The following is a 14,483-nucleotide window of genomic DNA, read 5'->3' as shown; positions in this document are numbered from 1 at the left end:
TCACAGAGAAAGGAACCCAGAGCTTGAACCAAGTCAAACAGACTTTTTTAATCTTCAAGAAAAAACTGTCACATCCTCTCTGTACCAAAATGTTTTGATCCAAAAATCAAAGCCCAGTGGACTGCTTTTTGTTTATTCTTACTGTTCCTCCGTAGTAGTAAACAGTTCCAGTGGTTCATCTGAAAGATGAATAACTACCTCTGTGAAAGAGATTGTTAGTTTTCCAAGAGAAAAAGATTTTATAGCGGATTTTTTCTTTTGCTATATAGCCACATCAATAAAAGCACTAGAAATTGGTCTGCCTTAAAGTATAAAAATAAGCTGAGTAAATCGCAAAATTATGTCATCTTTTTCTTATGTGTTACTAACAAGGCTCATTTCAGATTCAATACCTTGCTTTAATCATGAAGACATCCATATTTTCAGTCAACTTTATTGATAAAATAAGTTTACTGTACAGTACACAATTCTAGCCATAAATTCTTTTCAAGCCATCTGCATTACAAAAATAACAGGTATGCAATGAAAAATAGTCACTCCACACACTGTGAAGGTTCTTTAAAATACTAAAGTGATCAGGTCAGGGGAATGACAGGGAAGACATATCAAATGTGAAGACTAGGAGTAGATAAATTAAGTCACACTTCTTAATTTACAAAAATAAACACTAATCAAGCATTATTTCATAATAGAGCAACCTTAAAGAACTGCCACAGACTAACAACCCTTCTCTGCTATACAACTCTGGAGATTGCATTTGAAAGACAAAGCATAAAGTCAGCCATGAAACTGCATTCAGCATTGAATGGATAGAAATGCCTCTGATACCGGTCAGTGACTGAAAAGACACATTTAGAAAGAATAACAATCAACTGAACCCAAAATTTTTGGTAAGTTTGCAACAACAAAACACACTTCATTGAAAAAGGATGTTACTTCTGATAAGTCACCAGCTTGCAAGCTACAGTAGAAATGCAAAATCTAAATTATAGAAGCATTGGCAAAGTTTTACAGATAATAGCAGACAAGTAGATCTTGTGCTTGAGCTAAAATGTTCCCCAAAAAGTTCCCCCCAGATGTTTAGCAAGTCTGGAAATGGTTAAAACTTTTTTCCATGCATGTGAGTGTCTTAAATATATTCTTAAGCCTAGAAACAAGCCAAGATCCTCTGGAAAGAGGAGCAGCAGTTCCTCCATTTAAAAAAATGCTGTGAAAATATGGAGAGCTTGATTATCTGTCCTATCTGAGCTCTTCAACTGCATTTCCTGGTATCTGTATTAGTTAACTGAAAACTAGCATTTATTGTCTTTGCTAAACACTCCTCTTCCCCACCATGTCACTTTTTTCTCTTAAAAGCACTATGGGAAGGAGGGCAGCAACTGATAGCAACAGAACAAAAATATTTAGTGCCTCATAAATTAGTTCACTGGGAAGTGGAAGTTCACCCTTAGACCTGTGGTGCATTTACCTTGAGCCCAGGGAAGCTGCACTGAGTCAAAGGAAGTTGTATTTAAAAGTGACACACTTAGAAGTGCTTGATGCTTAATTCTTTTTGCATTGCTGTAACTGAAAATCAAATTTGGTTAAATGACAGTTGATTTCGGGATAGGAGTTCAACTCATTTTGCTAGGTGAGTTATTAAAACAGCCAAAATATTCAGTTGTGGGTGGCATATGTAGATCTACAATTTTCTGTGGTTGAAAGCTTTCGCTCTGCTTCTTTGAGTATGCCTTCCAAGTAAAGAATACATTAACATGCGGGACAAAAAGTGATGATACACATCAACACTAAGAATGTTCTTGCTGCCTTGACCAAGGCGTGGGAGTCTGACAAACAAAAGCCAAATATGAATTATTTTGGTGCCTCTTTACTACAAGCCTGTTTCATGTAGCACTTCTATCATATCTGCATACAATATAAGCTGCACTTTGATCTAGAAAAGCCAATTCCTCTTCATTTCTGCAAGTATTTCAGGATTAAAAGCAAGCAGTCTATTTGTCATATAGCATATTGAAACTTTTCCTAGTGCAAATGTAACATGTACCTGAAACTTACCTAAAAACCTTCTTGATGACCAGTACTTCAGCAAGAAAAATTAAAGAGTATTAATTGCAGGCACGCGGGCTGCCACCTTTGCCACAGAGCTTCTCCCTCCTTTCCCCAACCACCTTCCTGCTACCACTATTTGGGTGCTTGCAAATTGCCATTTCCCAGTTAGGAAGTTTGGGCAGGCAATTGGTGAAGAAATAAATAGGACTAATGTGGCTTCTTACCTATGGGGAACTGAGCCTGGTTTTCTCTCGTAGAAGTTACAGCTAAGGCAGAATGATGCTATGCTACTTGTGTTCCAGAAAGCAATAAAGTGGGAGTAGCTCTTTCCATGTTTTGAAAATACAATTAAGTATACATATTTCAAAGAATCTTGTTCAAATTAAGAAAAATATTGAACAGCTGCAAAAGCATTGCTTATGTTTAAACAATTGGCCTTATATTTGAACAGGATACCCCATGTGTGAATAACAGAAATCATTAATGTTTTATGCTGCCTGTGTACCCTTTCCATTAAACAGGTTTGTTGCAAAATGAGAATTTACTAAAAGGAAAAAATGTAATGTGGATCATGCACAAAGCATATTCATAAGTTACTACTTTTTAGCCAGAGATCAGGCTTTAAATCTTATCTTTACTATATAATAGGTGCACTGAAACTTTGTATGAGGAATAATTTATATAAATTATGTGGAATCTTGTCTTTTATCTGTAAAATGACTTCATATAAAAATAACTCCCAATTCAGTAAGTGCATTAATCCATTTCCTACTGAAGTTAGATCTATGGCAATTAATCTGTCGCTAAGGTTTCTGTAGAATACCAATTTTAATTTATTTTATGCTGTATAAAAGCCACTAAACTGCAGTTTAAGATGCATTAGCTTGCTGGTGCCCTATTCAGTAACAAGTGCTTGACAAGTGACCCCTGATACTCTGTTTGTAAAGTGTGCAATTGAAGCTTGTTGGCTTCCACAGTCTTTAGCTTTTCCTCAGGCTCAAATCACTGCTTGTTACTAATCCTGATAGGGACGTACTCTCTGATGCGTCGTCTTTCTTGAGGTTTAGGAATGATTCTCTAGTTATTTGAAGAATTTCTCTCAAGCCTTTGTTTTCTTGCTATAACCAGAGAAAGAAAAGGCATTTAATAGAACTCCAGAAAGAAGTCAAGGTAACTACATTAATCATCTTCCCCTCCCCTCTACTCCAAACACATGTGTAAGGATTAAAACACTGATTTGCAGTCAGGTAGTGCTAGGTTATCCTCTAAAACTAGGAACATTAGGTTTCTGACCCTCTTGCTTTCCTGAATGGGCATTAAGCATCTAAAAAAAAAAAAAGCTCAAAGCACAAAGGTGGGTAAGAAAAGGGTAGTTAAGTTCAAATGTTGCATTTCAAAAAAAATCTCCTGTTCTTTCCACATACCCTGTCCCATAATGAAATGCTTTGCTAGCACTTAAAGAGCAATAGTGTTGACCCTCCAATGATAAGCAACTGAGACCCCCCCTCAAGCACAAAATTATTATTAAAAAATTAATAATAATATTTAAAAGCCAAAGGTGTGGGTATTATTTGCATCCTAATATCTTATTCATTAGGATGAATTTGTATTATTTTCTAGCTTTTTTGCTACACAGAGACTTAAAAGAGAAAGCTTAAGCCAGTATATAAATCACTGATTTCTGGTGATGAAGCATCACCTGTACAAGACTTAACAGTAAGCTATAGTGGGGAAAATAGTACTTACAGTCCTCCCAACAAGGAAAGTGCAACAAAATAGCAGTGTGAGTGACTGGTACAGTAACTCAATATAAATAATTGTGTTAACATTTACTTCCTTGCTATTTGTGCTACTGCTGTTTTGATTTCATACTTACCTCAAGCTGAATGATACGTTCCTGCTCTTTACAGCCATGCTTTTCATCAATTTCAATGGCTTTTCTCATTACTGCTGCCATTTCTGTAATTTGATCCACATGCACTTGCAGCTCCTAAGACATAAAAATAAAATAACGACAGCTTTACTAATATTTTCTGCATTATTAAAAATAAGCAAAGCATTCAATGTGCATTTTGACTGCTGTGCCACCTAATAAAAATGTGAACACAGGCCTAAATTTGAAAAAACAAGTTCTCTACAACTTCACAGCATGAGCAGCCACTGTGGTCCTGTTTATTTAAATCTGGTTTGCCACACAGTGATCCCTTTTATTAGAATTTAATATATGCTAAATGACTATGTCTTTCACAGCTTCCACATCTTCCAAACAGTTACAAGTTAGCCATGTGCTTGCTCTGACAAGGCCTTCCTTTGTTGCAGGAGTTGATGTATATCATTTGGGATATGCAGAAAGACTGAACTCATCTAAGAACAGCAGGGTATGTGACATTCTTTCCATTTGTTTGAAACCTGATCTCAAGAGTACCAGCCCCTGGGTAGACATTTATCTCTTAAAAAGACCAGGTGAAGTGGTTGTCTTTACTATGTCATATATGAGGAAACTCAGCTCTGTCCTTTGAACTATTTAGATTCCGCTTGAATCCACTTCCAATTCTGATTTACCTGGGATCTGGACTTCAGAGGTCCTTGTCCTTGCTGAATTTTAAGAAAAACTTTTGTGTCCTGACTGACCTCTTTGTGTCCGTTCATTAATGCTGGTAGGGTACTTTGCTATTATAAATAAATAACTACCACACCTTGCTGAAAGGTTCAGGAAGGAGGAAAAAAAGCAGTAGTTTGGTTTGCTCTTGTCCTGTTCCACTGCCAGAACCGGGATGACAGGAGCCATTTACACAGGCATAACAGCCTTTTTGTAAGGAAGCTAGATTTTAGATAATCTTTGCTGTTTGCAGAGAAGTGATCTTTCACCTGGACCTTGTTGGTTCAGGTGACAGTTTATTTTCTCGCTGGCCAACCTAGCGGCAGGAAATGCTTGAAGGGTCACTACTTCTTTTTCCCTGCAGATCTAGATAAAAAGCCTATACCTCTTTGGTATTCATTGCTGCTCAGTTAAGCCAAATATTTTAATGGCATTTCCAGAAGCTTTTATTTTTCATTGTCTTTTCCTCAACTTGACTTCTACTCCAACTCTACTATCATGCCAGCCTATCCATGTCTGACCTGACCTTTGGACAAAATTCATAATAGTTACTAACTAATATTGGTTAAAGCAGAACAGTAGAACTGAAATGAAGAACAGTATAGACTGAAGTTAAATCCCACCTTTAAATTATGAGTTTGACTAGAGGTCCACTTGGAATCATAAACTTTACCTGACCAAAACAAATAACTTTACTAAAATGAACATTGGCCCTTTCCATCCTTTCTTCTCTGCCATTCCAATTGCCAAAGCTATGGCTTAGCTGTTTGCTCATTAAATGCCTGCTCATGGCATAGAGGGGAGAAAAAAATGAAAAGGAGAAAAAAAATATAAAATAAGAACTTGCTTTGAATCTTTATTTTCGTCTCAGTCTCCAGTGAAGGTCATTATGTGAAACATTTTTTCAATGAAAAACTAATTTTAGCTTGAAAGGAAGCTGTCATCAGTAGTAACAGAATGAGTTGGCAAGGGTGTACCCTTGAGAAGGACTGGGAAGGAGTTAGTGGGTTTTAGATATACTGCTGTCCTCCCTACTTCCTATTTTGCCAGCTTACATGGCCTCTTCATCAATACGATTTAGGGCTTGTTCCAAGGTCACTAACGTTTGATCAGATGCTAACACTAAAATGTAAGGTTCTGCTCTGGAAGGCAGATGTGTAAAACACAGATGCCGTAATATCAAACAATGCAATCAAAGCGTTTCTTTATGAAGATAGCCTCAAACACCTATGAACACTTTTTGTATCTCTCTCCTTTTTTATTTGCCATACATTGGTTTTTTTCCCTCTGTAGAGAAAAAAACCCACATGCGTTTTTAGGCCTTGTTTCAGTTGAGTGAATTCAAACACCGCACTTAGATGAGGGTCATTACTACCAACACATACTTTTCTCATGCATACAACACTGCTAAAAGAAATTGTTTTTCTGTTTAAAGGAGGTGTTTGCTGATCTGCAGAAATCAATGATTTTTTAAATAATCTTTTATAAATACGCAGTAAAGTTAATAGCTGCCACTTGAGAGAACAGCGATTACTGGTAACAGTGAGATTAATTCCTTAGGTATGATGGATTTCTTAGTTAATGCAAGAGAAGTATTTAAAGACTGCTTCAAGATCGTTCAATCTTACTGAATGTCAAGGCTGATCAGAAGAAGACACAATGAAATTCCAGAAATCCTAAGTGTCAGGATAAGAGTGATAAATCCTCTTCATCAGGCGTTCTTGTGGGATCAGATTTAACCAAAATGTTGAAGCCTAAGTCTCCTGTTTAAATAATACTGGTTTTTTTGTGGTTTTTTTTTTACCTCAAGCTTTTAACTCATGTAAGTGTTCCTAAAAGAAATTTCAAAGTCCATTTCAGGACAGATATAACTTTACCCTCTTGTCTTGGATATAAATTTACCCTCTCCTGAGGCTGTAAGATACAGTATACTATACGCTAAGGTAACTTCTTTTGAAAAGGATATACACCTATCATTCTTTAGGCATTTATTTTAAAGATACAGTTCTAATCCCATGAATTCTTTCATATATCAATCTAAGCAGTCCCATTGATTTCAATGGCACTAATTACGTATATGTGTTTTTGTAAGGAGATAAGAAAGCATTGAATTCTTAAGCTTTGTTTTCCCAGCATGCAGACCCTAACTCTGCTTTGCACACTTAGTTTATTGAGGTCAAAGATTATGAAGCACATAGAACTAATGTTTGTCTACACAGTTACACTGCGCTCTGATTACATTTCATTTACAATGTAATACAATACCTTATTGGAAAGCACCTGTTTAGATCTGTAGTGACCTAGTATCATTAATTTTCCTGAGAATACATTTTAAAAGCCTAAACTATATATTAATGCTATAAAAACATATATTAGTCTTATACAAAGCTGCCGAATACTCATATAAACCTCACTCATGATAGTTTACAAAAATATTGCTTGACAGCACTTTGCTTTTCTAGTTTTCAAAAGCCGTAAGATGAAGCACCCCTAATACCAGCAACTTTCACCATCCTTCAAACATCTCAGGCTGCCCTGGATTCTACTTAGCAATCCTGATCAGTACTGAAACAAGAACCAAGAGTTGAAGCAGGAAAAAGAAGTGTATGCTCAGTTACTTGATATTCAAAAGAGCTTTTAAAATATATTTTTTGAATTTACAGTATTTAGAGGAAGAAAATATTTAAATATTGAATTTAAAAAGCTTACTCCTCCTACTCTTCCCAGTAAGCACAGGTTTACTAATTATTTGTTGGAGTCACAAGCATTAAGTGAAAGCCAGTCTACATGTTTGAATGTCACTGAGATCTATGGGCTTCTGGAAGTGTAATAGCGCAGTTGTCTTAAAGACCTAGGCAAAACAAAAGTAAATTAAGTAGGTACAGTAATAAAATTTTGCTTGATAAAAGCTTAAATAAATCAGAAGCTAGTGAGGTTGACTTACTAGACTGATCAAGTTTCCTGTTTGCCTTTCATGGACTGGATTATAAAAATTAGGACTTGTTAGTACAATGATATAAAAACTGAGACAAAGTAAGCTTTGAACCGATCCACTACAAACTAACTTAAGTGTTAACTAAAAAGCAAAGGCAAAAAAAATGAAGTCATTACCTTGGAATGTTGCTCTTTTAGCTTCATTATTATACTTGGATCATCCTTTTTGCTCGCCATAAGCAACCTAAACATCTGTTCTCTGTACTTGCTCATTATGAGTTCCAAAGCAGACTGATGTTCTTCAAGAGATGTGCGTAGTTCTACCAACATAATTTTAAATTCAGTTAAAGTTTAACAGAGAAGAACTGAAACAAAACGTAAAAGTACTTCACATTGAGAAAACCGAAATAAGCCCTTAATTGAGTGTCCCCTCTCCCTGCACCATAAAATCTACGTAGGCTCTGCAAACGTCTTCAGCGGTGACTGCCCTGGGAAAATTCTTGTTCAGTCAGATACAGAAGGTCTTTTGTTAATATGACTTTATATTCAATCCTTTTAGCTAATATAAGCCATCCTGAGTGTAGCTGACGAGAGCTTTACTCCAGCCACTATAAGCAACACTGTACAAAAGCTGGAAAGAAGTTTACAGATCTGTTTTAATCTGCAGCTTGGTAAAATCAGAGTGAAAAAATGCTTGTGTTCAAAATATGCTAAGTCAAAGGACAAATAACTCCTGAGATAAGACAAGATTCATATGAATCGAGATCATTGACTTCTTTGCTGAATATAACTGTTGGAATACCTTAGGTATTCCAGGAGGAATAGTATATTCCTAGTGTACAGAATTCCAGAAGGAATTATACTACTGTACTTAAAGTACAGCTTGTCCTGACTGCTCCTAAATTAGTTATTTTTAGCAGTGGGAGAACACATTTCCAAACAGATACCTATATTGCAGAATTAAGTTCTATTTATCACCTCACTTGGGCTGAACATTAGATAAGGACTGAAAAAGTAATTTTCCACAACCCTGATTTTTTGTTAATCGTAGTCCCAGTGGTTGGACATTAGGACTCTTTATTAGATTACATTATTTTCAGTTAAACTGACAAATTAAGATTAGAAGAAAAAATTATTCTACAATAATTTTTTGAGAATAGATCAATGGTAAAAGTCTCACTGATTCCAGTGGTGCAGGCTGGAACTTGAAAAGGACAGAATAGTCAAGTCTTACCTTTATTCTCCTGTTGCAATTCCCTAATCTGTCTGTTTTCTTGTTGGATACCCATCACTAACGTAGACCGAGGACGATGCCTTGCTACTTCATTGAGCTCTTGAATTTCTTCTTGGTACTAGTTATAAAAAATAAAACAACGTATTTGAGTAACTGAAGGCAAGCATTACTCGGCGAGTCACCGAGGACCAGTTCTAATGTCAGTCAAAGTCTGTAACCAGCAAGATAATGCTTGCTTTTAAATAATAATATCAAACAAACAAACAAAAACACTTCTGAAGGTATTGCTAACATACTGCCCTGCAGAGTATCATCTTTGTTTTTAAACAAGTTTCATACCTCAGATGTGGGTAGTGGGCATGATTTAACCTTCAATTAATGCAGGTCAAATTCTCCATCAAGTGATTTAAAACTGATATGCATATATGGTAAAGAAAAACCATGGGGTATTAACCTCTAGATATTTACTGTGGCTTCCCAATACCTTAAACCACAAGGCTGTATGGGTACAAGTCACATGGACCTGAATGAATGGATCCTGACTCTCAACAAATGAGTACATGCAATACTCTTGATTTGAAGTCATGGAGCCTCTGCATGACTAATTTTACAGGGATGAAGCACATGCAGGGTTTTATTATTTTACAGGCCCATTAACACATCCTGTGTTCTATTAAAATGATAGGATGAACTCCCATATGGAAAGTCAGTAGATACCTTTGTTTTTCCAGAAGTTCTCTACTGAAAGTCTCGCTCAATCTAACAACGTGTCTGGGATAGCTTAACATCAGAATGGAAATGATCAGGAATAAGCTTAAGAGGCTACTTTGAAACAAAAGGAGACTGTGAAAAGAGAAAGTATTCTGAACAGAAGAAAGCATGACAGGGCCTCTGTATGATTAAATGTGCATCTTCAAATTAATAAAACACATGGTATTTCACAAAAGAGCAAAACACAAGACAACACACAATGGTTTGTAAGATACCAACCCCATTTCTACCAGTGTTCTTCAAATAAATGCTAGTTTTCAATATTTAAGCTAGAGTAACAGAGAAAACATCTTCACGGGATCAAACTAAATATATAAACAACCTATTTTTAGATCATAGTCACACCTATAATGAAAATACTCGGTATGGTATTAAAGGATTAACCAAATAACATACTGATTCTATGTTGTATAGTAGCACACAAAAATGATTTTAAATTATGTGTTTCCAAGTTGTTCTTTTAATGGAGTAAACAAAACTGAAAAACAAACCTGTTTCATTGCTTCAACCCGCTTGTTAAGAGCTGTCGTTTGTTCAATAAGAGCTTCTGCTGCGTTGTCATGTTCCCTTAGCCGTTCCACCAGTGCTTTTGCATCTGCTAAGGCTTTTTCAATTGTGCAACTCATTTCTAAAGATTAGAAATGTATTATTTTTACAACACCAGCTGTTTGCTGTACAGAGAACAGCTATCTATATATTATATATATATATAAAATTTTTTTGTTACTCCAAAGCAGCTGAATACAACCTTTCCCTCAGAAACATCCAGACATTTTGTGGTCTTTTGGGAGTAGGAAAAATGTATATATCCTAAGAATACCCTAAAGTCTGCCTTCCCTTTCCCTCCTTTTTAACTGCTGTTGAAACCATGTATCAGAGCAAGGAAATGAAAGTAAACTTTGTGTTGTGAGAGGACTATTGAACATATGGAGACTGAGCAGTGCATGCCCTCCTGTAAGTAGCAGAGGGGGAAAAAAAAAAAAAAAAAAAAAGAGTATTACATTAACTACTTCATTTTTCAATACTACTTTTTTTTTTACTGTGCCTTCCTACCAGTCAGATATACTTCAAGATATTTGAGAAGTATAAATCCAGCGCAAAAGAGAATGCCAAAGGACTACAGTGGGCTGGAAGATTTTGGTGAATTAAATCAGCAGAGAAGGAACAGCTCAAACTGACAGAGTAGAGAAAATTACTTGGGAAAAATTGAGACAACTAAAAGCTTGTGTTTTCTTCATGTCTATAAATGAACACAAACATCACTGCATGGAATGAAACTGTAAAATTTTCAACAGGATAGAGAAAGACAGCAACTTAGTTGAGAAAAAGAACCAACTGCATAGTTAAAATACGAGCCTTCTAATTGCAGTAGTTTGTTTGCAGAAATTACCTGTTGCTAGAATTGCTAAACTTGCAAAATGCTTGTACATACTAGCATTTCCAAAACACTGGCCTTTACATTGAATTTTTTCATACTGGTTCTTGATAGATTAAGTTTCAAGACCAAGATTTTCAGCCTGAGTTTTTATTTTCTTTTAAGAAGCCTTGCACTTTTCCTACTGAAAAGGAAATCTACTTAAACTCCTTGAACAGTTCTTCAGCAATCAGACAGTAATGAGAGAGGCTTATGAAAGTTATGGGCCTTATTAATATAAGGCTTGATATTTGTTTCAGGAAACTTTCTAAGATACTGAAAGAATCAACTAAATCCATTTCTTAGCCAGGCTGTTTGCCTAAAGGAGAGATTTCTGTAAGCATAAAAGGTCAGTGAGCCTTTCCTGAGCTATAGGAAAAAAAATGTACTCCAAGTTGATTTTCTGACTTTCTTAGGCGCCTTGACAAATCATAGCCTAGGATCTTTTAAGCCAAGCTTAAAGAAATCCTCACATTTTCCCCAACTGACCTTTTCCCACTACCCCAGGTAAGTACTAGAAGTAAGGATATTTCAAACACCAGAAATTCCACCATTTCCCTCAAAAGATTCACAAACATAGCAGGAATATCTTACCCTCATGCATTAAGGTGCGGAAAAACTATGCAATACAGCCACAGAGCTTGGAATGTTCTCTCTAAAGAGCTCTTGTGCACCCAGAACGTCCTGCAAGGTCTAACCTCTCAAAATAATTTTAATTTGGTAATCTCATTAACTGCTCCCTCTGCTCCGAGTAGCACATGTAATATAAAAGCATTTAGTTTACTTTTTCTATGTAGAAGGGTTTTTCAGGGACCCTGCCATCACAGAAAGGTTGAGACTTGCTTACTGACAAAGGAGCTTCTGTAAGTGAGCTTCATGTATGCACAGAGCACAACTGTTTTAACCTGTGTTTTCTGTGATTCACGTGTTACCGAAAGCATCAGCATTTTGACATGTAAAAGGTTCCTATACACATTTGTAATGTTAATTCCTTCCCATTTATCAACTAGAGTTTTCATTTTCACTCCCATGTGATGTATATGTGTATTTGAGGTATCAAGTTCTTCAGCAGGCTGGTGTGTTATCAGAGGTAGTTAGTTTATTCACTCTGGTTTAGCAGTTTGAACTCTTTTTAATATTATGTAGATAGGGATCATACTGCATTGTTTTTAAGCATCTGCTTTTCTTGCTCCTCATTTCTCCTGCCCATTCTGGTCTCATGTTCTTACTGGACTACAAAAATATCACAGACAAAAGATGACCTTCCACACTAGCTGACTAAACTGTTACAGAAATGGATTTAATCAGATCCATATCTAAGGAGAATTTGAAGAGCAGTCTTTAACTCAATTCATGGGTCATGAATTCTCTAGCCAGTATAAACAAAGCCTCTCAAGCCTCTCCATGAGCTTGGAATACATTTGGCATTCAGATTACAATGCAGTTAACACCTCTGATAATTTGTATGCATCAATATAAATTTTTAAACGCAGTATGTATTCACCCTCTCATGCACTTTCTCATTTTGACCCAGCCCAACCGCACAAGATAAAAAGAAACTCGTTTGTAGCAAAGCCACCGGCATTCTTTTTCACAGCGGATGAGTTGGGGAAGACACGCGTGCGCCTTGTGTGGCATGCAGCCGCGCAAATTCAGCAGTGACTATCCACCCTCACCGTGCAGCAGCTTCAGCAGGCCAGGGGCCACCTCCTGTTTTCAGGGCAGCATTTGTACCTCAAAAAGGAGACTCATGACTTGTATCATGGTAATTCGTAGTGGCTCCAAATCTTGACTAGGACTCCTTTGGGCAAGGCATTGGCCCTAATCCTTAGAATTTAAAATTCTCTATAGTTGCTCATCTGGCTGCCTAGGAAAAACAAAAGTTTTGCCTTATCCTACAATAGATCTAAATCTGTCAGTTAACCTGGACATGTAGGGAAAAAACCCCAACCAATGAATCAAATATATTTGATTCAAACCAATTCTTATTGTATATTAATGTTTTTTACAAGCGTGAGGACTATAGAAGCTAAACTTAATGATTCCTGAACTCTACCCTACAAGAGATGCCCAGTTGCAAATACATTAGTTAGTCTGCAATCCTACCAACAGGGCCCAGAGGCAGCAAGAGCAACAACTCGAACAACATAGCAATACTGTTACTACGTATTCATTTCCTGTCACTTCCTGCTATTTACTAATTGCTTTCATTATCAAATTTGGCTGCCTTTAAAAAGAAAACAACGCCAAAGAATAAAGGTTTTTGCGCGACTATAGCCTTCCTCTGGTTTTCTCTCTCTTCTTTCTTCCACATCCTCACTGAAAACTACCTTTTCCCACAGCTTAATGCTTCGGCTTTTCCTCTCCGCAGCCACCCCTTCAGCAGCGCTCAGCCGCGCCGCAGTTTCCACGAGTTTCAGGCTGGGTGCGGACGCCCAGTAGCACCCTCCGCGTAAAAGGAGAGTCCCACAGGCTCAGCCGGCGCCACCGCCGCTTCCAGCAGCGCGCAACAAACAATGAGCCTCCCAGGGCAAACAGGCCCGGCCCGTCAACGCCGCCACCGCGGCAGCCCAGTTACACGCGCGGCAGACCTGCGGTCTCCCGCCGCTCGCCGGCCGCGGGAGGGGCGCAGGGGGCGGCGGCGAGGGGGGGGCGGCAGCTCGCCCTCAGGGAGCGCCGCTTCCTCCCCTCTCTCGCCGCCGCCGCCGCCACGGATGCTGAGGCTCGCCGGGCAGGACTGTCGCGACACCGGCACCTGCCCTGACACGGCGGGCACGCGAGGGCCGACGAAGGCTCCCTCGGCGAAGCCGAGCGGCAGGACTGGCCCCGGCCCACCCCAGCCGGCGGTACCGGAGGGCGAGGGGGGGGGGGTCCTCCTCCCTCGCACCCCTCGTGACGTCAGGGCCCAGGGGCTTCCCGCGCGCCCCAACGCGAGTCCGTTGGACTCCCCAGCGCCCGGCGGCAACGGCGTCCCCTCCCCTCCCCCGCGCCCGCCAGGCTGCCCCCAAACGCCCCTTCCCCGCCTCGCGCCACTCACTCATGACCGGCGGCTCCGGCAGCGCCCGGCGCCGGGGGTGAAGCCCCGACCGGCCCGCCCCGCTGTCAAATGGCGGTGGGCCGCAGGGGGAAGCGGAGGAGGGGCGGGGGAGGCGCGTCCCCGCCAGTGGGCGGGGCGGCGTGAGGCGAGGGCGGCGTGAGGCGAGGGCGGCCGCGCTACCTGCCAGCGGCGCCGGGCGAGCGCCCGCCGCTCTCGCGAGAGGACACCTTGCTGCCGCTCCCCGCCCCGCCGCCCCTCCCAGCTCTCGCGAGAGACACCTCTCCGGCTCCCGTCGCTTCTCCGCGCCTCCCTATTGGCTTTTATAAAAGGCCGGCCCCTCCGCCGCCTGCCCGCCCCCCCGGGGGGGGGGGGGGGGGGGTGTGTGTTTCTGGCGTCTCGCGAGATCGTCGGGCTCCTCCTCCTCCGCGCCGTGCGGGAAGTGGCG

At 39.5% G+C, this 14,483-nt stretch overlaps 1 protein-coding gene across 1 annotated transcript; it reads right to left on the bottom strand.

The window, feature by feature from the left end:
• Positions 1-468: 468 nt before the first annotated feature.
• FGFR1OP2 (FGFR1 oncogene partner 2) lies at positions 469-14,080 on the bottom strand. Its single transcript, XM_059816488.1, has 6 exons — positions 14,039-14,080; positions 10,079-10,215; positions 8,817-8,934; positions 7,760-7,902; positions 3,926-4,039; positions 469-3,167 (listed from the first exon to the last, which is right to left on the bottom strand). The coding sequence occupies exons 1-6, from the start codon at positions 14,040-14,042 to the stop codon at positions 3,030-3,032; spliced, it is 654 nt and encodes a 217-aa protein (XP_059672471.1). The 5' UTR covers positions 14,043-14,080; the 3' UTR covers positions 469-3,029.
• Between the last annotated feature and the right edge of the window lie 403 nt (positions 14,081-14,483).

The sequence above is a fragment of the Gavia stellata genome, chromosome 4, assembly GCF_030936135.1.
Source record: "Gavia stellata isolate bGavSte3 chromosome 4, bGavSte3.hap2, whole genome shotgun sequence".
NCBI classification, from domain to species: Eukaryota; Metazoa; Chordata; class Aves; order Gaviiformes; family Gaviidae; genus Gavia; species Gavia stellata.
This window is presented reverse-complemented; position numbering and strand designations above follow the sequence as displayed.